The sequence below is a fragment of the Ambystoma mexicanum genome, chromosome 6q, assembly GCF_040938575.1.
Source record: "Ambystoma mexicanum isolate Mex_15411 chromosome 6q, UKY_AmexF1_1, whole genome shotgun sequence".
NCBI classification, from domain to species: Eukaryota; Metazoa; Chordata; class Amphibia; order Caudata; family Ambystomatidae; genus Ambystoma; species Ambystoma mexicanum.
Window position 1 is genome coordinate 194,725,980 of NC_090937.1, and position 25,105 is coordinate 194,751,084.

Here is a 25,105-nt window from a genome sequence, read left to right on the forward strand (position 1 = left end):
ATCAGGTAGCAGCTGCCGTCCCCTGGCCATGTGGGAGGAGATCATCACCGGGGAATCAGTGGTAACTCTGCAGGATTCATCACACTCTGCAGTGGTGACACAGTTGACAATGTTTGCCCCTGTGTATGTCTAACACACCCCTTAGTACTAAGGCAACACCTATAAGCCGTAACGGTTTCAAAAGGGTATAGCTAGGGAGAAATTGCATATTAGGAGGGATACAAAGCTTGTAGGCGTTGTTCGGTTATTTTCCCACCCATTGACTGCCCATGACCGCACTAATCCCTAAGGCCATTCCCAACCCCTTACTGCTTTTCCCTGCCCAAAACACATCCTTTTGGGATCTCTACGAGCTAGGGTTATCAAGCCTTAGCATCATACTTTGCATTCAAAGTGCCTGCTAGTGTTTTTTAAGCCCTTAAGTGCTTAGCACGAGTATTTTCATCCTGAATTACCATAAGGAATAATTGTAGGTTCCTTACACTCCTGTAGTCAAAGCAGGCTTCTAAGAGTTAATGACTTAATTGGAGCTGTAAACTTGCTACTGGGGTAATAAAATCGTCTTAACCAGGCCTGCCTTCAGCCACTCGATTTATAAGCACTATGCATGCCCTTCACTATAGTCCTGTTAAAAACAAGCATTGGCAAAGTCAACAGTGTTGGCTTGTGTAGAAGTATTAGGCATTTGACAGGCACTGCTATTAGATACCCTGGTACTCACACCATTTTGAAGTTGCAACCATCAATGATCAGTTACTACCACTAAAGCAAATGCCTTTCCCATGCTTGCACAAAAGTCCAAACTGTTGGCAATGCCAATGCATTTTAATACAATGGCACAGCTAAAGTACCATAATACTCCTGGAGCAATAACAAACCGGTGGGTAAAGTGCACCAGAGTACACGAGTTCTTAAAGAGTGGATGGGTAGGGAGGCGTGAAACCATTTTTGTCTAAACAGCATAAATACCATTGGGGATTTCTTTTTTTCACTTGAACACTTGCTATTGCTCCCAGATTGGTATGGTTGGGTACATTAAAATCCAAGACTGAAAAATAGAAAAAAAGGAGCCTCGTGACATGGGGTCGTCTAGTCACCCTGCCCAGTGCAAAGGGTATAACAGTGTAGAGTGTGTGACGAGTGGCCTGCTTGCTGTGCCGATAGCGCGCAGTACAGTCAAGTACAGGAAGCACGTGCACACGCTGGAAACATTCCAAGCAAAACCAAGCATACAGCGTACATTATTTTAGAAAATGTAGTATTAATGTAAAGTTTACATACCATGCAGCAGAGAAGGAAATAAATAGGAAAAAGCAGACCACCGCCAGCGATGACACCCCGACTACAGTCACGTGCTTCCGAATTGGCGAAGTATCTGAAAGAGAAAATAAACAAATCAGTCAGTTGGGCTGCTGCCAGGGCGCGCGCCTTTCTTCTCGTGCTGCACCAGCTGACCTTGATAACACACACAGCTTTCTCGCAGCTTCTATTACAAGCTTCGGTTCCCCTCTTTTCTGGAAAGGTTTCAAGCTTAAAAGTCACCCGAGGGGCAGACTTATCAGAAGAGATGACACGGCCCTTCCCAAGCGCCAAACTTTATCAGTAGCCTGGAGCCCAATCTGGATTCCCTTCCCGACCATGCTGCTGCAACAACGCAATTCTAGGCAGCTTCCTTGGAGCCACAAATAGAGGGTCAACCTGGGGGAGGTGGGCGGAGTCGTGTTCACCCTACACATATCAAACCTGGACGCATTGGATTGGAAGTGGGGCATAACACTAGCACTTGGCCTCGGCAGCTTAAATCAATCCCTCGCCCACACTTCAACGGCTTTACTAAGGCTCCATGTCACACGATCCTTCATGAATACCCATCAGTTATACCGCAATCAACATGTATTTCCTTTGGCCTTTGAAATACAAAATATATAAAGATGCCTGAAAGAAAATGTCAATCTGTTAAAAACAAACTGAGTGCAAGCCTCTTCCCTCCCCCTGCTGTGCTGCCTCCTTCATCTCATACTTAGTCCAATATACGTTATTTCTGTTCGAAATGACATACCCTTCGGTCTAAATAAATAAATTAGAGTATGCTCTGTCGAAGGCAAAACGTAAAGACCATATGCAAACTCCTTGTCCCCACTGCAAACCTATCTGTAGTGTGAGCATGCACAATAGGAAGTTAAGCGCCCAATGAAGCATGCCATGCACGTGCATGCATACTCCCATTTTGGGCAAATCTTTTCACATAGGTAACTGAGCCGGTGGGAATTAAATAACAGAGGGTAAGGAAGCCAGAGAAGACGAGTTCGAAGGAAAGAAAATGACCACAGTCTTTGCTGGATTAAGAACAAGAAAGTGATCGGACATTCATGAGTGGAAAGCCATTAAACAGGTGCTAAGTTTGTGGTGGATCTCATCAGAAAAATGTGGAAATGAAAGAAAAAGCTGTGTATCATCAGCATAGGAATGATGTAAAAACCCAAAAGAGGAAATAACCCGAGCTAATGAAGAAGTGTAGAGGGAAACAATAAAAGGACCAATGACAGAGCCTCCTGGAACGCCACAAGTGAGTGAGTGTGTTTCAGAGGAGACCCCATCCCAAGAAACTGAAAAGGTTCTCTGAGAGAGATAAGATTCGAACCAAGAGAGGGTAGAACCAGAAAAACCAAAGGAAGAGAGAGCATAGAGCAACAGTATCGAACGCGGCAGAAAGATCGAGAAGTATGAGACGAGAAGATTGTTTAGTGTGATGTGCAGAGTCTAATGAGTCAAGAACGTAGAGTAGAGCCGTCTCAGTAGAATAACCAGGGCGAAACCCAGATTGGAAACAAGGAAGAATAGAATTTCAGGAAACAAAAGTAGAAAGTTGAGTGCAAGCTACGCGTTCGAGGACTTGGTGCAAGCAGCCCACTTAACTGCATCACAGAGAGCACCAGGGGCTTCACAATATTTAAAATGTTAGATGTTAATATTACCAACTACATGTTATTCATTTTATAGACTGATTAAAGATGAAAGAAAGAATATCCATGTTAAAATTCGAAAATATACGAATGCCGGATGCACAAAGATCTCTGGAGATCTACGTATATGTGAACCTTTTTGGATTGGCAGAAGCATATATGTTCCTCTTCTGCCACACAACAGCAATCATGATGCATAGTAACTGCTGAATATGAAGATTCTAAAGCCCACCAACACTATTAATGTGAATGCACTTTTGCCACCACTTAACATCATGCACAGTGGAGCTCTAGAACCATGTTTTCTAGGTCTTTGCATTAGTAGCACATGGCATTTTGCTTTCCTGTTTGCTAAACTACGTGCGCCACAATGCAGTGTGATGTAATAATTATAATAATAATTTCACATTTATATAGCGCTACACACCCTCAGGTATCTGAGCGCTGCTTATTATTATCCACGGTGTGTGGTGCTCATTTATCGACCTCAGAAGAATGAAAGGCTGAGTTTGGCCCTGCCGGGATTCGAACCTGCGTTAGCAAGCTCTGCACGGATGTCAAAGCGAGCGCTCTACTCGCTGTGCCACTTGATGTGAGCCTAAAAGCCAGGACTGGCATTTCATACCCGACATGGAGCAACTTGAGATCTCTCAAATCCATCCTACTGATGTGCTACTTTCTGACTTGCACACATCCCGGAACAGCCTGTATGACAGTCATTTTTGGACATGCCGGTACTATGCAGAATGTGCACAAAATCTGCAATAAACTGCATATCAAGGCGTTAAAAACCCTTCATCAGATTCCCAGTTGGAGACGCCTGCTTGGGTCCGAGCAGTGAACCTTCAGTTATTACTTGACTTTATTAGTGTCTGTTTTTTTTTCTCTCCTGAAGATGCTCCCATTGCTTTCTTTACTTTACTTTTATTGCTTTATTTCGACAAGATAGTCATAAAAGCAGTGCACAGAAAAGTTACTAATTAGTTACATCGTCACAATCGCTTAGCTCATAATCACTCCACTAAAATTACACAATCAGTGCTTTACCTTAAAACCAAATAAAAACAGGTCAACATTAGACAGACAACAGCAGCTTGTACAGAAAGATGTCTTTACCCCATAGCACTGTTCAGCAACTTAGCCTTCCTCATATACATTTTTCTTGCCCAGCTCAGATAAATTGCCATAGCACCAACTAGGGACCTACATCCGAGAGCTTCCTCAGAGGCATGGTGGCCGGACAGAGTAATAAATGGTGTTGTACCGTCTCTTCAGACTCACCACAAATGATACATGACGCGGAAACAGCAATATTCCATCTATGCCAACGTACAGCAGTCGACATTGCTTTCGTTTATCGCAGAAAGCTCCATTGGTGAAATAGGACTTAATATGGATGTACAGCTCCTCTTTGCACATGTGCATTCTCAGTGGGGTATCTAACAGAGATGGGAGCCACTGCCCAACAAGGGTGCGTGTGTGTGTGTGTGTGTGTCTGTTTTTCATCTTGTGCTCCAGCTCGATTTCCATCCAGGACAGGCTCAGAAATAGGTGAGATCATTGTGTTGTATCTAATGGAGGCAGCCCTAAAGGCTGATGGCGCTTTCAGTGGTTTATTTCCCTCCGGTGCTATCTGCATTTCCTTGTGAGACTGTTTGCCATTTGATGAATGTGCTCTTTTAACTGCAGACTTGAGCAGTGTAATCCAGGAACAGAAACAGCTGCCTCCTCTACATTCCTCTGCTCTCCTGCCATCCAAGGCGCGGGAAGGTCCCTCTGGGTCTTCACCACAGACTGCAAAGCACGCGCGAGTGGATGTGGTAGCACCAGGCCGTCGAGCAGTCCATTGTGAATGAATGGTCGTGCTGCAGGCAGACAAGGTGAAATCGTATGCAATCGCTTTGTCGTTAACCGGGCTGATGAACTACAGCAATGTTCCCCTTGATAATTGGTAATTTTACTGTTAATCAGTTGCCATGGCTCACAATGCCATCTATATAACAGAAAAGGTTCTGGAAACAAATAATACTCACCAAAAATAACAGGGGAAGTTGCAGAGAAAGTAAGCCTAAGATTGTAGCTGAAGGCCACAAACAAATGTTATGTTTGCACTATCAAAATTTCACCCACCACCACCCACTTATTCACTCCTCAGATGTCAGCAGGACAGCCAGATTCGCACAAGTCTTGCTGAGATCCAGTTGCTGAAGTGGGACATACTAACACTGATAAGGGGCCAGGTAAGGGACAGGACGGATTTGGATTACAACTGTGGTTGATTTTAAGAAAATAGAATGCAATTGCTTCATTACAAAATGAGATTTTATGATGTGGTCAATACGCTTTGGAATGCAAATTTAAGCCACACCAATTTAGTCACTGGGCCTCATTACGAGTGTGCCTAACGGCACTGTTGTTACCGGACCGACACACTATGAGTCTGCGGGCTGGAGCAGTCCCACCCGCAAGGTTCAGACATGGCGGGCGGAACGGCGCCTGCCCGTAGAGTTTCACGGAAGCACCGGCACAGTTATTAACAGTGCCGGTGCTTCCGTGGTCCAGATTCCTATTGAGTCCTATGGAACTCAATGGGAATGAGGAATTACATTTTCCGGCTCCTGACTACATGGACCACCAGGGCTGTAATGCCCCGGTGTTTCCGGCAAGTCACACACCGGAAAGATTCGCAAGTCAGACGGCAACCTGGAGGTTTTACCGGCACAGTTACCGCTGGACTTGTAATGAGGCCCACTGTCTGAAGAACCTTATTGGCATTGCAGATCTGCCTCGTGACTGGCTTGCTTCCTTCAGGGAGCTGCAGGTGGCATCAGCCCCTTTTCTTTCCAGCCACTCGTCGCTAAGCTGTTTTGACCCATAATGGTCTGTCCTCTATCCTGGCCTTTTTGATGCAAAGGTTAAACCATCGGATGACCTCACAGCGTCCTACTCTGTATACTTTCAGACCCACTCCAAGCACACCCAAACTGCTTTCATGCTTTGAAATTATCCACACAAAGCAGCATCCAAATCTGCATGCCTTTCCTGCATCGACAAAGTCTCCACTTTGGGAATATCATGAACTGATCATTTCAAAGCAGGTGGGTGTCAGTCCAGAAAGGTTGTTGGCAGAAACTATGGCCATATACCTGAACAGGCCTATTTAAATCCATCTACCTCACACGTCAGACACAGGACAAGACTTATCAAGTGACATCCCAGCTGCAAAAGCAGTGCAACACCAAATCTGCTGGCTTTGAGCATGCACAACCAACCACAAATCACAATGTATGAAACAAACACTGCGATTAGCATTGTGGATTGCAACCTCCTGTGAGCTGCAAGAGGAAGGGCCCGGGAATGGGAATGCCAAGGTATTTCATCAGGCACTAGCGATTGATGAATATTTAGAGCATGATTTGGACTCCATTGGGGGGTTTTCACCCCACAGGCCACACACTCCTGCCCAACTCTCCTGCACCACTCTCCCTCATTCTCTTTCCCCACTGCATCTTGGACACCACGCCTCCACCCACAGCAACAATGGCACCCCCTCCTCTTCCAAGCCCCCCTAACCTTGATCCCCTCACACATCCCCCTTGCCACTCCAAACATTTCCCCCCTAATCTTCCTTCTTCAGGGATCTGCAGCGGGCCCCATCTGCTGTTGTGTGGTCTTCGCTGGGCAGTGTTTCCTGGGCAGTCTCTTTAGGAGGCTGTCCAGAGGCCATACACCCTTATAAACCAGGTCACCAAAAGTACACAGCAGCATTTTGCCAAGAAAATTATTTATGAGCCCATCAAATTGTGCTACCTATTGTAAAGGGTGCACAAGGAGGAGACCCACAGATGGCATAGTGGTTGCTACAAACTTTTATTTTGGTCCAAAAAGAAGAGGAAAGCCTACTTGTCCCTTTTTCTAAAAGAGGTTTCCATGCCTCAACTAAAATACTAAGGGCTCTGTCAGAATGTCCGTGTAAATCAATAGTCCACCATCCTGTGTCAAAAATCCTACTTCTGCCCCTCGCACTAAAAACTAAACTAAAGGCAAAGTAGACCTTCTTGGTTCAGGAGAATGACTCCCTTCTTCTGGACTCGGGTCAAAGTACACTTTCAGACTTTGACTCGTTCTTAGGAGAATTACTCACCTTTACAGGGTAAGAATTGTTCTCCAACACAAAACAACAATGTTTCCAATATTCTCTTTGGCAGTTACACTCTCTATCCGAAGACTTTTCACTTTAGTTACCAGGAGAATGACTCCCTTCTCCTGGTATCTTGATTTGGCAGTTTTACACGACCAGGAGGAATGATTCCCTTCCCCTGGTCTTGGTTACCTGGAGAATTACTTCCTTCTCCTGGTATCTCTTTTGCTTTGACTTCACAGTTCAACAACACAAGAGGAAATGAATCCCTTCCCCTGTCCTTTCTATCCACTCTGGTTTTAAAGTTCAACACTTTCAGCATCTCTCTTTGAGGGTCCCAGACCCAGGCTTCCCTGTCTCTAGACTTGGGCAGACTTGGTTCACTCCCCCTCCAAGTACTGCCACGAGGAAGATGGCTTGTGTCTCTCTGTTCTTTTGGGTGCAGGTCCAATACCATAGTTTCTCTATTGTTGTAATCTGGCAGACCTTGTTCACTCTTCTGCCAGGCACTGCCACAAAGAAGATGACTTGTATCGCTCTTCTTATGTGGGTGCAGGTCCCAGACCCATATTTTGGTATTGTTCTGCTTGGCATTCTCAATGGCTTCTTTGCCTGCAAGGATTCCCTTCTTACTCCTTTAGTGAGGGTGTGGGGGCTTTATCTGTTCCTTATTCTACCAAGACCCTTTTATGGCTCCAGTAATCGCCCTGGTAACCCTGGTACCGTTAGGGTTTCTGCTGGTGTTTTCTGCTTGGTCTTGGGCTCTGATTCTCCTGTTTGCGGGCTTCCTGCGCCTTCCTTCTCTCTCCCGCGTACTGCGGCGGCACTGCAGCCTCAGGCCCCTCACCTTCTGCGCGTCTCTGTTCAACCGCAGAGATGGACTTCCTCATGGGCCAGGGCTTCTGCTTCTCTCGCTTCCAGTTCAGACCGATCAGGGATATCTCCACCTCCTAGTCTACGTCCCGGTCACTCGCCTCTTCTATCTTCCGCGCTGAGCCGCCTCCACGCTCGCGGTCCCCACCAGGGATAGCTTTACATATATGTCCGTCCTTCTTTCGTTTTTATGACTAATGGACAAAAACCACTATAATGTTTATTCTGGTTCTCACCATGGTTCTTCATTGTACCGCACTTCTTCCTCGTCCCAGTACTTGTCAAGGGAGTCATTCTTAGGTAGTCCCTGCTCTTCCTTGTCTCAGTTGATCTTAAGCTTGTCGCCTTACAGACATACATAGGAGTATGGGATGTGGATGTGAGGTTCATGGGATAACTACCCATGCCAATATAAGTGCCAGATTTTCCAATTGGCACTCATCGCCCATAGGACTGCCCTGACCAATGTCAGAAGGCTCCTATGCCCCTCATATTGCTCGCAGAAAGCTTGCACACACATTGCCTATGGAATGGCTCCATGTCACTGCAAATTTACCCACATCTGCCCCCCCCCCCCGCATCGTCTCGCTATTAGTTCCAGACCCTGGGGACGCAGAAGCGAAGGAGAATCTCCTGGGTGGAGGGTCCTTGGGAACTGGGAGTGGGGTACCCTTAAGCGAGACATGATATACCCCTTTTCCTAATGACAACCATCCAGCCCTTCCCCAACCGGTATGGGCTTTTGTAAGCCAGCCACCATTATTTCCCCACAATTGACTCTTGACAGTACTGGGACAAAGAGGCAACTAAGAGCAATGAAGACTACACTCTTTCACCACTCTAGTACTGGGACGAGGAAGATGCCTGCTAACAGCGGTGAGGGTCAGGATGTCCCTTTAATTATGGTCATGCAGGGCTAATGAAGCATGCACACCTGCAGCCTGTCAAGGGGCTGCAGGTGTATAAAAGGAGATCAGCCGAGCAAGAGAGAGAACGGCAGGGAAAAGAGTGAGACCTGTGTGAAGAGCAGCAGAAAGAGAAGACCAGCAGGAGCTGTGGGGAGCAGAGCGTCCCAAGACGATCCCGTAATCCTGAAGACTGGTGCTCCTTGACTCCGGGCGTGAAGACCCCTAACCATTGCGAAAGCAGTGGAAGCAGAGGAATCCTTCAGTGACTCCGCATGTGAATCCAAGAGCTCAAGAGCCGGTGAATCACTGAGCAGCTCTGCACGCGAGCGTGATACCTTAAAGCAACAGTATCAGCAAACGCATTGTTTGTGCCGTTAAACTGCAAACGCGAGTTGATACAAAGTGACAAGTCATTGTTAAAGCGAATAGAAGGCACAAGAGAACAAATATCCACAAACGTTCCCATTGTGATTAAGGCTTTACAGAGTAAGTGTTATAAATGTGAAAAGGGAAAATAAACGCTGCACAAGCCACAGAAATGGTTTGAGTGTTTGTAAAATGAACTAAAGAAATGTTAGCAAACCTTTCAAGAGAAATATAAATGGATTTTCCCAATGAAAGGCACGCTGTGAAGATTTATTGAATATATACTGAACAATAATTTAACTCAAATCTTACAGTCAAGTTCATTGTGGGCTGAAGAAAGCCAAACAGTGAACTTCGTAAATAAATACAGGGCTGCAAGGCCAAAGACTGGTGGGAGGTGTGCAACATTCTCTGGTAGAGCCAGGAGGCTACCAAGGAGAAGCCAGAGAAGGGTGAATATAGTCCACCAACGCCAAGAGGTCAACAAAGAGGATGATCCTGGTTGCGTGACCTGTGATGGGTGGACGTGTGGTCTGACAACTGCGCCTAGACTAGTGAACCCTGAACTGTAATAACTTCATTGTTAAAGAGACTGACGGTCTCATCACGAGTTGGGCGCTATCATGGCTGTAATACTGCCCAACTGTAATTGCGTTAGTACCAACTGGTCCAGCGCTATGAGCACCGGATCACTGGTTGGGCATTAACAGTAAATCCCCATTTCCCATTGGGTCCATTGGACCCAATAGGAAATTTTCAGCCCAAATACCACGCACTAATACAGCCGGTGGTAATTGCACCAAAAACAGGGCACTTAAGGGGATTATCACTTCCAGAAAAAAGCTGGCGTTAAAATAGCCCATTTAGCGCCCAACTAGGTCCAGACCTTAAATATGGCGCATTTAAGGGCTACCGCCTAACTCATGATGAGGCCCTGAAAGAGGTATACTTGGTAGAGCTGAAGTCTTGGTAGAGGGAGCCCTGAGACGGAAGGAGGTATACCTACGGTCTCAAGAAGAAGCATTGAGACCCTCTTTTCTTTGAACTGCGCTATTTTGGACCTTGGGGAAGGGAACCCTGATGATTGTGTGGAACTGTGTTACGTTGAGTGGGAGAGAGGTCATTCCGAGACTTTTGTGGAACTTTCTTGAACGTGGGGAAGGGAAGCTGAAGAAGAAGCTGAGAGCTGGAAGCAGCTCAGAACTTTATTTTAATCACCATTTATATGATTACTGACATCCCTACACATTGTTTAGCTTTAGTTGTGAGGGCAAGCATAGGTTTTGGACAAAGACAGACTTTTAAGTTGAACTCTTTGACTCAGACATTCCTGAGTTTTGTTCCGGTAGGTCAATGCCACCTAAGCATAGGGCAAGTTAGGCCTTCTACCATCCTGACATTTGAATCAATAAATGACTTTATTCAGAATCTTGAATCTGTTGTCTGTGTTGTACTTCATGATGCCTTCACAGACTGCTATTGTCATGGTTATCCTCGAGGGTCCCTATGACCCTGGAGTGTGGTGCTTGTTCATCAGTGGTAGAGATTAACTGAACTGTGTTGCAGGTGCACTAGAGGCTAGACGGTCAGGGAGCAGAGTCTTAACATTTTCAATTAGTCCACCTACAGATTAATAGCAAATGCACACACTGCTTGAGTTGCATTGAGAAGCGAGCTCAGTAGATACGCCCTACTCAATGCTACTTAAGTCGCAGTGTCAGGTGTGAGGGGCCAGTAACGAAAGCCAGACACAAAGTTGTCATGTTTTTGGTAAAATAATTGTATTAACTTAAACGGGTTGGGAAAATGCCTTTCTGATTCTGGAGAGGAGTTTTACTACCTAAAACTAAAAACTAAGGATCTGACGTTGTCAGGATGTCTTAAATCAAAAGACGTCCTTGTGTACAAACGTTCTATCCTGACCTTCACACTACAAGCAAAATATAAAAGTGAAAAGGGAAGTTTCTTTAACCTGATATTTAAGAAAGTGTTCTTAAATAAAAATAGAATAGCTCCAGCGTACATTTTTGCCAAAATGGAAAATAACTTATCTGTGATACCAGTTAAGAATCCAGGGGAAGGGAATCGTCCTTTGGAACTGTCTCTGGGTCTAACAGTTCCTTGTGTCCTTCTTGGTCCACAACACTCCTGGTAGATAAAAACAGTTCAGCCTTATGAGTTCTTCTTTAACAAAAGTTCCTTCTTTTAACACAAGTTCCTTCTTTTAACACAAGTTCCTTCTTTCAACACAAGTTCCTTCTTTATTTAACAAACACTGCTTCTGCTTGATACGCCTTGTAGGTGTGCAATTTGCCGGGTATACTTCCCTGCCAGAACTCTTTATGCACCTCCAACTGCCTGGTGTACTCTCCTGCCAGGATTTTTTTTGCACTCACAACTGCCTGGTGTACTCTCCTGCCAGGATTTCTCTTCTTGTGCTTTCAACTGCCTGGTGTTTGCTTGCCAGGACTTCTCATATATTCTAGTTCCACTTTACATCCAAATAGCATATACATTTTCTTGGCTTGGTATATCTTCTTGTTTCACAGTTCTTTTAACCTTTCCCCACATTTACATTAATTTCCTATTTGGGTTCTGGTTGGCACTCTGCCCTTTTGATTCACAAAAAATCTTCTTATTACAATTTCCGTAACTTCACAATGTTAAAATTCTCTTTGGCGCGGTTGCCAAAATGCCTCGGGGTCCCCACTCTGCTCGGGCAGACTCACCGGCTCTGTGTGGCATCTTTGTTCTTCCTCAGGCTTACGCGGCGTACCTTTGCTGCTTGCTTCGCACTCTGGGAGGCTCTGACGTCTCTCCAGCTTCTCTCGCGGCTTCGATCCTGTACACTGGCTTTCCCCCGGCTCCTGGTAAGGATAACGCTGCTTCTCCTGGCTGCTGGATGACCAGGAATTCTTTCTCGGTTCCTGCCGTCCCCACAACACACCTTGCTCGCACCACCTTTCTGTCCTCTGCTGGCGAGCCCCTCTGCTCCGCCACACCGACTCGCACCTTCAGATTTCGCACACCGACTCGTGCCTCCAGAGTCCGCACACTGGCTCATGCCTCCAACTTCCGCACACCGGCTTGTGCCTCCAGCTTCTGCACACTGACTCGTGCCTCTGGCTTCTGCCTGCCTTCAATAGAGATGCCACGTCTTCTCCTGTGCTCTCTCGCATAGTTTGGTTACCATTTTTAAATGTCCTACACACAGGTGTTTTCATCCAACAACTAGCACGCTCATTACGCTTCATGCTCTTGCTGCTCTGAATCAATTCCTACATCCTCCTCGTCTCTGGACTTAGGTGGTTGTGGGAATTGAGGTCCATTGATGGTTTCAGATACATAGTACTTGCGGGTTTTCCTCAATGACTCCACATGGAAGATCAGTTCTACATGGATCGAAAACTAGCATGGCAATAGGCCATTAGGGTATTGGGTAACAGGGGATCTTCCTCATGGGAAAATGGGGGACACTGCGCCTCATCTAATGAAGCCATGGCATCTCCCCAGTGGCTATCGTCTCCCATGTGATCCTCCCTCAAATAGCCAACCCATGGTCAGGTAGCGCCTGCTATCACCTGGCCACATGGGAGGTGGCTACCGCCTGGGAATCGGTGATGACTCCATTGGATTCATCACACAAAACCCTCTGTGTCCTGGAATTATTTTGAAGTGGCATGGCAGAGTCCACTGCACTCCCCCCCATGGTCACCTATTCCTTTTTCAATTATGTATATTGAGCCAAAACCAGGCCCGAAGAAAAAGATAATCATTTGCAAAGTGAAACCTCTCAAGAAAAGATCACTTCTGCCATACATTGTTGATGGGCTGGGTTTGAAGTTCAGGGAGCAGTCCCCCGAAACTTACTTTTGCACGACAATGTGGGTTTTTTGTAATGCAGTTTATTTTTTGCATTGCAACGTCTGCCCCCTTGCTGAGAGGATCATGATGCAAACTTCTTAAAAGCAAGGGCAGAGGCCTGTTATCACCTACACGCCTTTGCCCTGAATTTGTAAGTGTGCAATATTTGACAATGTCTCTAGGGTGACACTGTCAAGAGGGAATGAGGATCCCTCCTAGCCTGGGGTGGGCTGCCTCCTGGGGTGGAAGCACTATGTAAGTAGCACCATGTCAGCAGGCATCAGGAGAATAGTCTACATGCACAAAAGGTGTAAAGAAATAATGTGTGCCATTCGTTTATGCTAGTTTAGGGAGATAATGCGTGTCTGTATGCATTGTATGACAGTGTCAGTAGTCTGGCCCTGACAAGAGGAGATTGGGAAGCCCCTCTCACCACTCAGGTGGGAGGCCACCCAGGGAGGAAGCCAGAGCCAGTCCTTCCCCATAGGTAGAAGGTGGCAGTTGGAAGGGCCACAATCCCTATCCCTTCTTGTAGTGCCAGTTTGAATTAATACAATGCCACTGACAATCACCCAGTACCTTTCTTGCAGGATGCTGGTCAGTCTTCCTAAATTTCTCCAGAAAAATGACATCTCCCAGAGTTCCCTGAAAGATCCATCGACCAACTGTATGCAAGGCATGGTATCAAACAGTGAAGACAGACACACATGATCACACTTCTTCAATGGGTCAAGGATGGGAGCAAGCTACGACCATCAAATAATAATAACGCAGTCCTAGTGGAGTTTGTCAAAATAAAAGGGCATATACTAATAAACCTATTGCCAATCCTTACTTCTCAAAACAAAATGTGTGGGACAACAATGTAGGCAAAAGAAAAGTGTTCAAGAAATATTTCAGGATAGTTGAGTAGTTGGCTTCCCTTCCCCACGTTTTCAGCACGGGACAAGGCGGCACATTGGAGCTTCACACACACTCTGGCTTCCTGGCCACGAGGAAACAGTTCAAAGCATAGGTATCAGTGCCTCCTGCCAAAGTCTCTCTCCCAATGACAGTCTCTTATTGCAGAGGGCCTGACGTAACAAACAAACACCAAAGTTCCTTTCTTATCAGGATTTCCACATTCACAGATTCTCAATTGGTCTCCCTCGTTCGGGCTCGGACCACGGATCCACCTTGTTTGGGCTCAGAACCCTTTAGCACAATGTTCACAGTTGGTCTCCCTCATTCGGGCTTAGACCACTGATCCCCCCTCTTTCAAGCTGAGATCCCTTTGTCCAATGTTCACAGTTGGCCTCCCTCGTTCGGGCTCAAACCACAGATCCCCCTCGTTCGGGCTCAGATCCCTTTGTATCAAAAATTGAAGACTTTCGAATGTGCAATGGGTTTTGCTTAAACCGTCGCAGGACCACTTTGATTCACACCAATTCTTATTCTTTATCGTTTACTATCGTTTCTGCCACTTCATAGATGAATATTTTACAGCGACCTTCAATTGAGCACACTCTGGGTGCTGGACCACTGTGTTTTGAATATTGTATCTTCTTATTGCTACTGTTCAAACATTCATAAGCCGTTAGAGTGTCTACGCGTCTTTCATCACACACGTTCAGCAATCTTAAACCTTGCTCTTTGTATACAATGTTGCCGCTTGCAACCTTGACTCCAACACAGAGCGGTCTTGCATCGGCTTCCACAACTCACCTGCTGTGTTGATCTTTCTTTGATCTTGGAGCCAAGTACGGCACCACGGCAGCTGCTGCTTCTCTCCGACTCGATCAGCCGTGCAGGAGGGCCCGGGATTCTCCAACACACAATACAGGATTCTTCTGCCTTGTTTCTTGCCCTTATGCTCTGCAATCCGAAGGTGTCTAGGAAGTAGCAGCTTTCCACCGGAAAGGTCAAGGGTATCTACCTCCTTGTGCACCCTTCGTGGTTTTCCATTTTTCTTCCCTCGTTCAGCTGCCATCTCGAAACTGCTGTTCCTTCGTGTGCTTTGCCTCGCTTAGAGTGTGCTCTTGTGCTGCGCCTTTTATCTGTGTGGGGAAGTTTAATGGAAGTCAGGTGTGAATGGTTACCACTAACCTGACTTTACCTGACCATAGTAGTGGGACGTGTCCGGTACACGGCTCGGCTGTGAGTGTTTTCTCCCAGATCGGGCTGCCATGTGAAAGTGTTCATGTAGGAAAGGGGAGGGTGGGGTAGAGTTTTCATATACCTGTGAGAAAACAGAAGGTGTCTATCTTGCTAGTCCCTGGGGATCTGTCATGCAGGGGGCTAGGACAAGGCCATTGCTATTGGATCCAGTTCCTGGGGGTGGACCAGTGCGGGAGGATCAGCTGGATGGGGGGGTCTTCGGGGAGTGAGACACCGAAGGGTAAGACGCGGTATCTCCTTTCTTATGACACCTTTTCCCCATCCTGCACAGTAGGATATTTAGAAACTCTACCCCCATGTTCCTACACAAACACTTTCTCACACCGTGAGGGACAATGGACCAACACCAGAGTCGTTTACCTGACATGTCCCAACTCAAGGGTCAGGCAGAGTCAGGCAATTGCTGGTAACTACATACACCTGACTGCCCTTTCCCTTCCCCATAGGGATAAAAGGCGGAGCACAAGCGCACACTCTGAGCAAGGGCAACCGCACAAGGAAGCAGCTATTCGGGGACGGCAGTTCAAACGGAGGAGAAAGGCGGTGAGATCTGAAAGGATGACCAGGAGGGAATTGGGCGCAGAAGGCTGTGATATTGTGGAAAGGAACTGTAAGCTTGTGCCAGAGAAGCCCAGGAGTCTGCTGTGCTTAAGAGTACCCGCCTTGTCCTGTGCTAAAAAATGGGGAAGGGAGACCCCGGCCATAACTTCCTGACTTATCATTTTGTGAACACTTTTTTCTTTTCTTGTGAACATTATCCAGCACTATTTTGTATCATAGCGGTAAGGATTGGCAATAGGTTTTTTTAGTATAGGCACATCATTTGACTAGACTCCACTTGGACTGTATTATAATAATTTGATGGTCTTAGCTTGCTCCTATCTTAGATTTAGGTTTTGATTAGGCGTTAATCCCACCCGTTTTACAGTTTAATAAACACCCTTGAACTCTGATCACGTGCGTCTGTCTTGATTTGATACCATGCCTTCCTTACATACCCCACTGGGTAGGATGGGGTAACAGTGTTACAGGGAAGAGAGGGATACCACATATCGCCAACCGGTGTGCCACTCCCCAAAGACCCCTCACCCAGGTGGTCTTCCCGCACTGGTCCACCCACAGGAACTGGATCTAAAAGCGATGGCCGTATCCTAGCCACATGGATGACAGATCCTGAGGACTAGCGGGTGAGACACTGTCTGGTTTCTCACACAACTGAACTCAAGTTATCCAGAGAGACCGAAAGCCTGTACAGCACAACAGGCACTGTTCAGAAGAGAGACCTCTAAGCGACCTGGGGAAGCACAACGAGCAGTGCAGTAAAAGGGAATCAACATCGTGAATAAGAAAAAGCGTAAGGACTGTGCATGCACGGAGTGCTCCAGGAACATCTGCTTACCACAGGGGGAGCCGCAGAACAATTAGTCTGCTCAATGGATTGACAGATACACCGACAGCAACCTCACACAAACTTGGACTTAAATGCTATAATTGATCTGCACTGGCTGGCCATTGCTGAGATAGAGCACACTAAAAGGGGAAAAGGCTTAGACCTCCTTTTGCATCCTTTGTCTATATCACCTTCTGGGCAGGGAGACCAGGGAAAGACTGGCCCAGGTAACCACTGGTTAGGAGCAACCAATGCGATGATCAAATGGGATGAAGGAGGGTAGTGTCAAGGGGTACCTGGGAGACAGGAAGTTGTGGGTTGTTCGGGCAGAGTTGGACCAAGAGACCAGGTGGGGGAAGGACAATGCAGAAGAGAATGGAATAGAAATTTACAGACAGAGTGCATGGTGAGGTATTGGTACTGAAAGTTAAAGAGAGAGAGAGAGAGAGAGAGAGAGAGAGAGAGTGAGTGAGTGAGTGAGTGAGTGAGTGAGTGAGTGAGGTGGTAGGAATGAGCTGGTAGTCAGTGAGAAGTTGAGTGGGGAAGTGAAAGGGAAGTGAATTAAATGAATAGGGGTGGGAGGAGGAGTAGTTGTTGATTGCACATACACAGAAAGTCAACCAATTGAGGAAGTATTTGGAAACATTTCCTGATAAAATCCTGTGTTCAATCGTTTTGAAAGCCCGGCTTAACGTTTTAAAAATGAATGAAATATTGAAAATCAGGGGTCAATCGAATTCAGATACCTGTCGCTTCTGTAAGATCACTGGCATGACGGAAACAATTAAACATCTCTTATGAGCATGTACATGTACACTGAACCTAAGAAAAACGTATTTGAGCCATCATGTACAGTCAATGATTATATATGAGGAGGATAGATGGTGGGATTGTTTGATGAATGAAGACCATACGTCCTTGGTCATTGCAGTAGGCAAGATTTTACAGGTCTTGGGCCTGGAACAGGAATCAGGCAATAAATTAACGATGAGGCAAATCGAGACCAAAGTGGCCTTGGACGCTGGAATAATTTCAAATTAAACTCTACCTTGGTGTACTGAGCAGTATAGTAAAGTGCAGTTTTAATGGAGTTTTAACAGAGATATTAACTACTTTCTTAAAGGGATTAATAGATTGAATTACCTTTTTCATTTTGTAAAAATTATTTATAATAATTAAATGCAAATAAAAATAAAATAATAAAATGTAAAATAAAATAGCAGTGTATAAGGAGGAGCATAGTAGTGGTATAGAGAAGGGAGGGTGGTATGGTTTGGCGAGAGGTAAGTATTTGTAGTGTAAAGAGAGGAAAATAGTAGTGTGGAGAGGGTGGAGTTGTGGGAGGAAATAAGATTAGAGGGTTGAGGTAGAGCTTAGTGGGAGGAACATCATAAAAGTAGTAGATGGAGGGAGGAGAGCAAGGGGGAGAAAGAACCATTGGCGCGAAAGTATAGAGAGAGTATTGAGGGAGATTGAGGGGTGATGGTGGGTGGAGTAGGTAGGTAGACCCAGAGAGAGGAATATCAGGGAACGGAAGGAACAGCGCGAGTGAAGACCTGATTGTCTGAAAGGCACAATCATTAAGTCATTCCTGTGGAAAAAGCCATTGGATAGGAACCCATAGATTGTTTTAAGAGGAAGTTTAGATAGAAGTGGCTGTAGCCATTAGGCCATCACCAGAAGTAAGATAGTTGTTAAGTCAGTAGCGATAACCAATCTCTAGTGCCAGCCCAGAAATCGAGGGGTGCCTTGGTTAGAGTACGACTTGCCCTAGTTAGGTGAGAGAGGAACAGCCATTAGGCCCCCTGCTCAATTAAACATTAGAACCCTTGAACTGCCTCTAAGGAACTGTCTCTGGAACCTAGCATGTTCTTAAGCCCATCTGTGACAAATTTTACTGCACAAATTACCTTACACACATTGGGCAGGGAGAATAGCTCAGGGGCAACGAGTTTATATCGAAAGCAAGAAAACACAAAGCAACACAGGTCTGAATCCCAGTCCCACACTTAAAGACTGGTCTCCAGTATTAAGCTGCCTCTCTAATGAATCTTTTATAACGTGCTTAACATGCACCCCATTTCACACCAGCCTATCAGCACAGCAATACACAGTGACATGGCCAAGTCACACATATGTCTATGACACCTGTGATGAGGCCACACGAGGGAGGCTAGAGGACATGACCATGGAGACAATGGGGACTACAAGTTGCTCTGTCATGCGGGCCCTGGAGGCGGTATACAGGGAGTCGTCCAGGGCCCGCACCCAGTCCTTAACAGTGAAAGCCAGATATCTTCTACCATCCCAAGAATGCCACCATGGTCAGCATATGAAGCACCTTACCATGCCTGAAGACCCCCATTCTGTCCCAAAAAGTAAAACATGGGTCCTGGAAGGAGAAACCTGAAGAATGCAGAGCAAGCTGCTCACAGACCCACTATTGCTGGGTGCCAAGAGCCAGGTGTTGATATTAGTGGGTCTGATTTAGCAGAATAGAACAGGTATGCAAGTGTCACTCACCGCAGGCACCTCAGGGCAAGCCCACATTAGACCATGGTGGCCTCAAGGTCAATCAGAAGCAGTCACACTTCATGCACAAGGAGTGAATTGGCTGCAGAAACCATCTGCAGCATCATGGAAATAGGTGGACGGGTGTCACGCCCTTTCACACGGCCTTTCCCTCTTCGCACCCCTCCTCCTCAGGCGCCTCGCGCCGTAGTATTTCCCGTTCACACCACCAGCAGGGAAAACACGGCAGGCGGAATACCATGTTGGGCGGTTCTGCCTCGTTTCGCCCTTTTCCGCGTTGGCGTCTGCCATGGCGCCTCTTACACAGCCGGCAACATCAGAATACCAGGAAGTGCCGGCAGCTCCAATCGCTGGCCGCGTTGCGCGCCATGCAACGTACGCGAGCAGTCACGTGATACGTCACGTGATACCACTCGCCCCTTCAAAAGAAGCCGGCAAACAAGATTCTTTGCTTCACAGCTACTTCAACTGCTACGGAGGACTGTCACGCATTACCCTTGCTCTTGTTTGCTTCGACCTTGGAACTCTTTTCGGATTTGCTATTGGATTATCCTTGGATTTTGGCGTGCTCTCTGATTTTCTGGACATCCGACCCCTGTTATACTCTGGACTTGCTCTTGGATTGCCCTTCTGTTTTGCAACCTTCGGATTGCTTCAAGCCTTGTTACACATCCTGCCACGCTCCACGAGGTACTGGGAAGGAGTGCCTATTACATCATTCCAGCCTGCCGTGGATTTCCCTGCGTAGGTGTTCTACCTACATTCCATCTCTACTAGGTAAGCTGGTGTCACTGCATCTTGTTTAACCCTTTCTGTCCATTGCCCATTGCCATTATAGAGTACATTCCTGATATTAACCTTTTGCCTTACAGCACTCAGGGGTCCTTCCGGCGTTCTCAATACCAGGCTGACGACAACACTCCTTCCTGTGGCCTCAAAGATTGCTCGGGCAGTGTTTATATTCTGCTCGAGCGGTACTTGGGGACGGAGGCATTTTATAACTGCACGACCATCAAGTCGGACCCATCAAGTCAGAACAGACTGTGAAGCCTTATGGTCGTCCAGTTATGGATGTTTCAGCCGGGGACCCTGTGACTGCTTTAATGCAAGCAGTGACATCGCTTAGGACAGATATGGCAGTTGCTACCACTGCCCTCCGCACTGATTTAGCCTCTGCCACCACTGCACTGAACCATCGTCTTGATGCCATGCAAAGCACCCGACATCCCTTACCTGCTGACGCTGAGTTCGGCGATGCTACCACATCCCAGAACATCCCCATCACTCCACTTACTTTGCCAGTCCCGTCTGTGGTGGTTCAGACTCCATTTCCTCTAGCAGCCCCTGAGAGGTACCAGGGAGATCCTTTGAAATATCGCACTTTTATAAATCAGTGCAAACTACATTTCTTATGCCGACCTCAAGCTTTCTCTGATCCAGTCTCTAAAGCGGCTTTTCTACTCTCCCATTTGTCGGGTGTAGCAGCCACATGGGCTAATCCGTTTTTGGAGAGCAATCATCCCGCTCTGTACGATTTCGAATTATTGACTCAAGAAATGGCTAAGGTTTTTGACACTAGATATAAAGCCCAATCCAGAGACATGGAGCTCTTAGATCTCACTCAAGGTCGATCTACTCTCATTGAGTATATTACCAAGTTTAATCAACTCGCCACCGAGACTTCATGGCCAGAGAATAAGAAGGCAGTGATCTATTATCGGGGTCTGTGTGGTTCCATGAAGGATGCTTTGTCTGTAGTGCCCTCCCTTCCCTCGCTTTATCTTGATCTGGTGGATTTAACCTTGCAAATCGACGCCAGGCGGGCAGAACGTAAGGGGGAAGCAGGGATCTCCCAGAGCTCACCTTCAACCTCATCTAGCACCTTACCTGAACCCATGCAGATCGGCGGGGTACGCAGTCCTATTACACATGCCGAACGGGAGCGCAGGAGGGCAGACAACGCTTGCTACTACTGCGGACTCAATGGGCACTTTGTAAAGGAGTGTCCCCGTCGACCAAGAAACAAAGCTCCGGGTTTTCCGAAGACTCGCCCTTGAGATCAGGGGTTGGGGCGTGTCCTATACCTAATACCTCTGATCTTACTTTTGGTCCCGTTCGACCTGTGGTGGTGCAAGCTTCCTTAAACCTAGCTGCAGGTGTTTCCCATGCAATACAAATAGTGATCGACTCTGGTGCTACTGGTTGCTTTATAGACATAGCGCTAGCCAATGCTCTAAACTTACCTCTGGTCCAAAAGAAACACCCCGAACCAGTTCATGCAGTAGATGGGACGTCATTGACCTCTGGGCCGATCTTACACCAGACAGCCCCTTTGGAATTAGTCATACAGGAAGTCCATAGAGAGACCATGGCTTTTGACCTCATAGCTACGCCTCAGTCTGGTGTTATCCTGGGCATTCCTTGGCTAAAGAGGCATAATCCTTTGATTAACTGGGGTACAGGTCAGGTACTCTTTGAATCCGAAACATGTCAATACTACTGCCTGCTTGAGACACCTCAGGTTTCCAGTCCCGCAGGCATCCTAGGGATAGTCGCTTCATTAGACATAGAAGACAGGTCCGATTCCCCAGACACACACATGATAGGGGCGGTCACACATAACATACCTCCTGAGTATTATGAATTTCGGGCGGTGTTTGATAAAGGCTCTGCAGAAGGCCTTCCTCCACATCGATCTTACGACTGCCCCATTGATTTAATCCCGGACGCCCCTATCCCAAAGGGGCGGATATACTCCTTAACCCAAACAGAGGAGCGGGTCCTTCAGGAATACATACAGCAGGCTCTGCGTCTAGGTCATGTTCGCCCATCAACCTCTCCAGCTGCAAGTCCCATCTTCTTTGTGCCAAAGAAGGAAGGGGATCTCCGTCCCTGCATTGATTACAGGCGTTTGAACGCCATCACAGTAAAAAACCGCTATCCTATTCCTCTTATTACCCCGTTGTTGGACAGACTTACTCATGCCACAATTTACACCAAATTGGATCTACGGGGTGCATACAATCTCATACGCATACGAGAGGGAGACGAATGGAAGACGGCTTTCTGCTCACGACAAGGGCTGTTTGAGTATACAGTTATGCCGTTTGGTCTCTGTAATGCTCCTGCTACGTTCCAGCGCTTCATGGATGATATATTTGGCGATATCCTGAACGCATACGTAGTGGTGTATTTAGATGACATATTGGTCTTCTCTTCCTCTCTCGATGAACACATCAGACACGTTAAGGAAGTGTTGTTACGTCTGCAAGCCAATGCACTATTCGCTAAACCCGAAAAGTGTATTTTCCACACCAGCCAGGTTGAGTTCTTGGGGTTCCATATCTCTCCTGGAGGCCTCTCCATGAATCAGTCCAAAGTTCGGGCAATAAACGATTGGCCGGTTCCGACCACACTCAAGCAATTACAGTCGTTTTTGGGTTTTGCCAACTTTTACCGACGGTTCATAGCTGGGTTTTCTTCTATTGTAACACCACTCACTGCGCTCACTAGTCCTTCAGTTCCCTATGTCTGGTCCGAAAAACAACAAAATGCTTTCGATTCTCTGAAAACTATGTTTACTACTGCTCCGGTGTTACAACACCCTGACCCTGAACTCCCATTTGTCCTTGAGGCAGACGCATCCTCTTATGCACTTGGAGCTGTACTGTCCCAGCCATGTCCTGCCACTGGTCGGCTACATCCGGTGGCATTCCACTCTCGCAAATTCACAACAAGTGAATTACACTACACAGTCACAGAAAAAGAACTATTGGCCATTAAGGACGCCCTACAGACCTGGAGACATCACCTCCTAGGAGCAAAACACCAGACGGTGGTGTTCTCAGACCATAAGAATCTCCAAGACCTTGCCTCCTTGAAATGTACCAATAGTCGACAAGTACGTTGGCATCTTTTCTTTGCCGCGTTCGACTTCGTGGTCAAACATAGACCTGGTGTAGGGCATGGGAAAGCAGACGCCCTGTCTCGCTCTCCTGGGGGGGGAAGTTCTACCATCCTTCCCTGAAACCATGTTGAGTGATTCTCACGTAGTATGCGTTTGCACACCATCTCCTTCATTGCAGTCCACCATACGACAATGGGTCTCCCGATATCCACAGTCACTAACAGAATGGGATCCCGTTATGCAGGATGGGCTGCCCTTTGTACATGGGAAGCTTTTCCTTCCCACGAGTGAAACCAGGAATTTGGCGTTGGAATGGTCTCATGATGCTGCCATTAATGGTCACCCCGGGCAGCATCGTACCCTGGAATTACTCAAACGATGGTGTTGGTGGCCGGCTATGAAACGAGACGTACAGAATTATGTCAATACCTGTCCAATCTGTGCTCAGGGCAAGTCACGTAGGGGCCGGCCTTTGGGTCTTCTTCTTCCTCTCCCGGTTCCTCCACGTCCCTGGCACACGGTCTCAATGGACTTAATTACTGATTTGCCACGCACACAGGGTTTCGATACGATATGGGTTGTTGTCGACTCCTATACCAAAATGGCTCGTTTTGTACCATGTAAGGGAGTACCCTCAGCCCCGGTTTTGGCCAGGCATTTCTTTAAGTCTGTCTTCTGTCTCTTTGGCCTGCCTCATGTTTTGGTGTCCGATCGAGGCACACAGTTCACCTCTCGTTTCTGGCGGGCCCTCACCTCTCTGTTGGGAATTGATGCTCATTATTCCTCTGCTTACCATCCAGAGAGTGACGGGCAGACTGAGAGGGTTAACCAGTCATTGGAGCAATACCTACGTTGCCTAACGTTACAATATCAGGACGCTTGGCTTAATTTATTGCATCTTGCCGAATTTGCTTATAACAACTCTTTGCATTCTGCTACTGGTTTTTCGCCTTTCTTCGCTCTCTATGGCCAACATCCTCGTACTCTTCCTCTGCCAGATTACCCCTCTTCTGATAACCCCGCTGCCTCGGCCTGCGCTAGGGATTTAGTGTCAGTACATGCCCAGACTTTGATCCATTTGCGTGAGGCCCAATCTTCCATGAAATCCACAGCTGACAGGAAGAGGGCGGATGCTCCTGCGTACAAGGTGGGGGACAGGGTTTGGCTCTCCTCTCGTCATTTACACATTCCTGGTGGTCGCAAGCTTCTCCCTCGCTTTGTGGGTCCTTACAAGGTGGCCAAGGTTCTGAATCCGGTGGCTATGCATCTGGCGGTACCTCCTGCTTGGCGAATCCACCCAGTTTTCCATGTCTCCCTGCTTAAGCCCTGCCCTGGTCCTACCCGATTAGTTGCCCCTCCTGCTCCGGTCTCTGTCTCTTCTCCTGATGTTTTTGAGGTCCAGAGAATACTGGGTTCCCGTGTACACAGAGGTGGGTTACAATATCTGGTGGATTGGCGGGGTTATGGCCCTGAAGATCGCTCCTGGGTTGCTGCTCGAGATGTTCATGCTTCTCGCCTGGTGGCCAAGTTTCATCGAGAGCATCCTTCCAGCCCACGCGGTCGTGGGCCTTTGAGGGGGGGCTCTGTCACGCCCTTTCACACGGCCTTTCCCTCTTCGCACCCCTCCTCCTCAGGCGCCTCGCGCCGTAGTATTTCCCGTTCACACCACCAGCAGGGAAAACACGGCAGGCGGAATACCATGTTGGGCGGTTCTGCCTCGTTTCGCCCTTTTCCGCGTTGGCGTCTGCCATGGCGCCTCTTACACAGCCGGCAACATCAGAATACCAGGAAGTGCCGGCAGCTCCAATCGCTGGCCGCGTTGCGCGCCATGCAACGTACGCGAGCAGTCACGTGATACGTCACGTGATACCACTCGCCCCTTCAAAAGAAGCCGGCCTGATTCTTTGCTTCACAGCTACTTCAACTGCTACGGAGGACTGTCACGCATTACCCTTGCTCTTGTTTGCTTCGACCTTGGAACTCTTTTCGGATTTGCTATTGGAT

General features: G+C 47.2%; 1 protein-coding gene across 2 annotated transcripts in view; it reads right to left on the bottom strand.

Moving 5' to 3' along the window:
• SUSD1 (sushi domain containing 1) overlaps positions 1–25,105 on the bottom strand; it is a 1,292,988-nt gene that overhangs the window by 203,305 nt on the left and 1,064,578 nt on the right. For both annotated transcript variants that reach the window (XM_069630622.1, XM_069630623.1), the window contains exon 21: positions 1,282–1,375. In XM_069630622.1, coding sequence (XP_069486723.1) covers positions 1,282–1,375 — 94 coding nt within the window. The remainder of the gene's footprint in view (positions 1–1,281; positions 1,376–25,105) is intronic.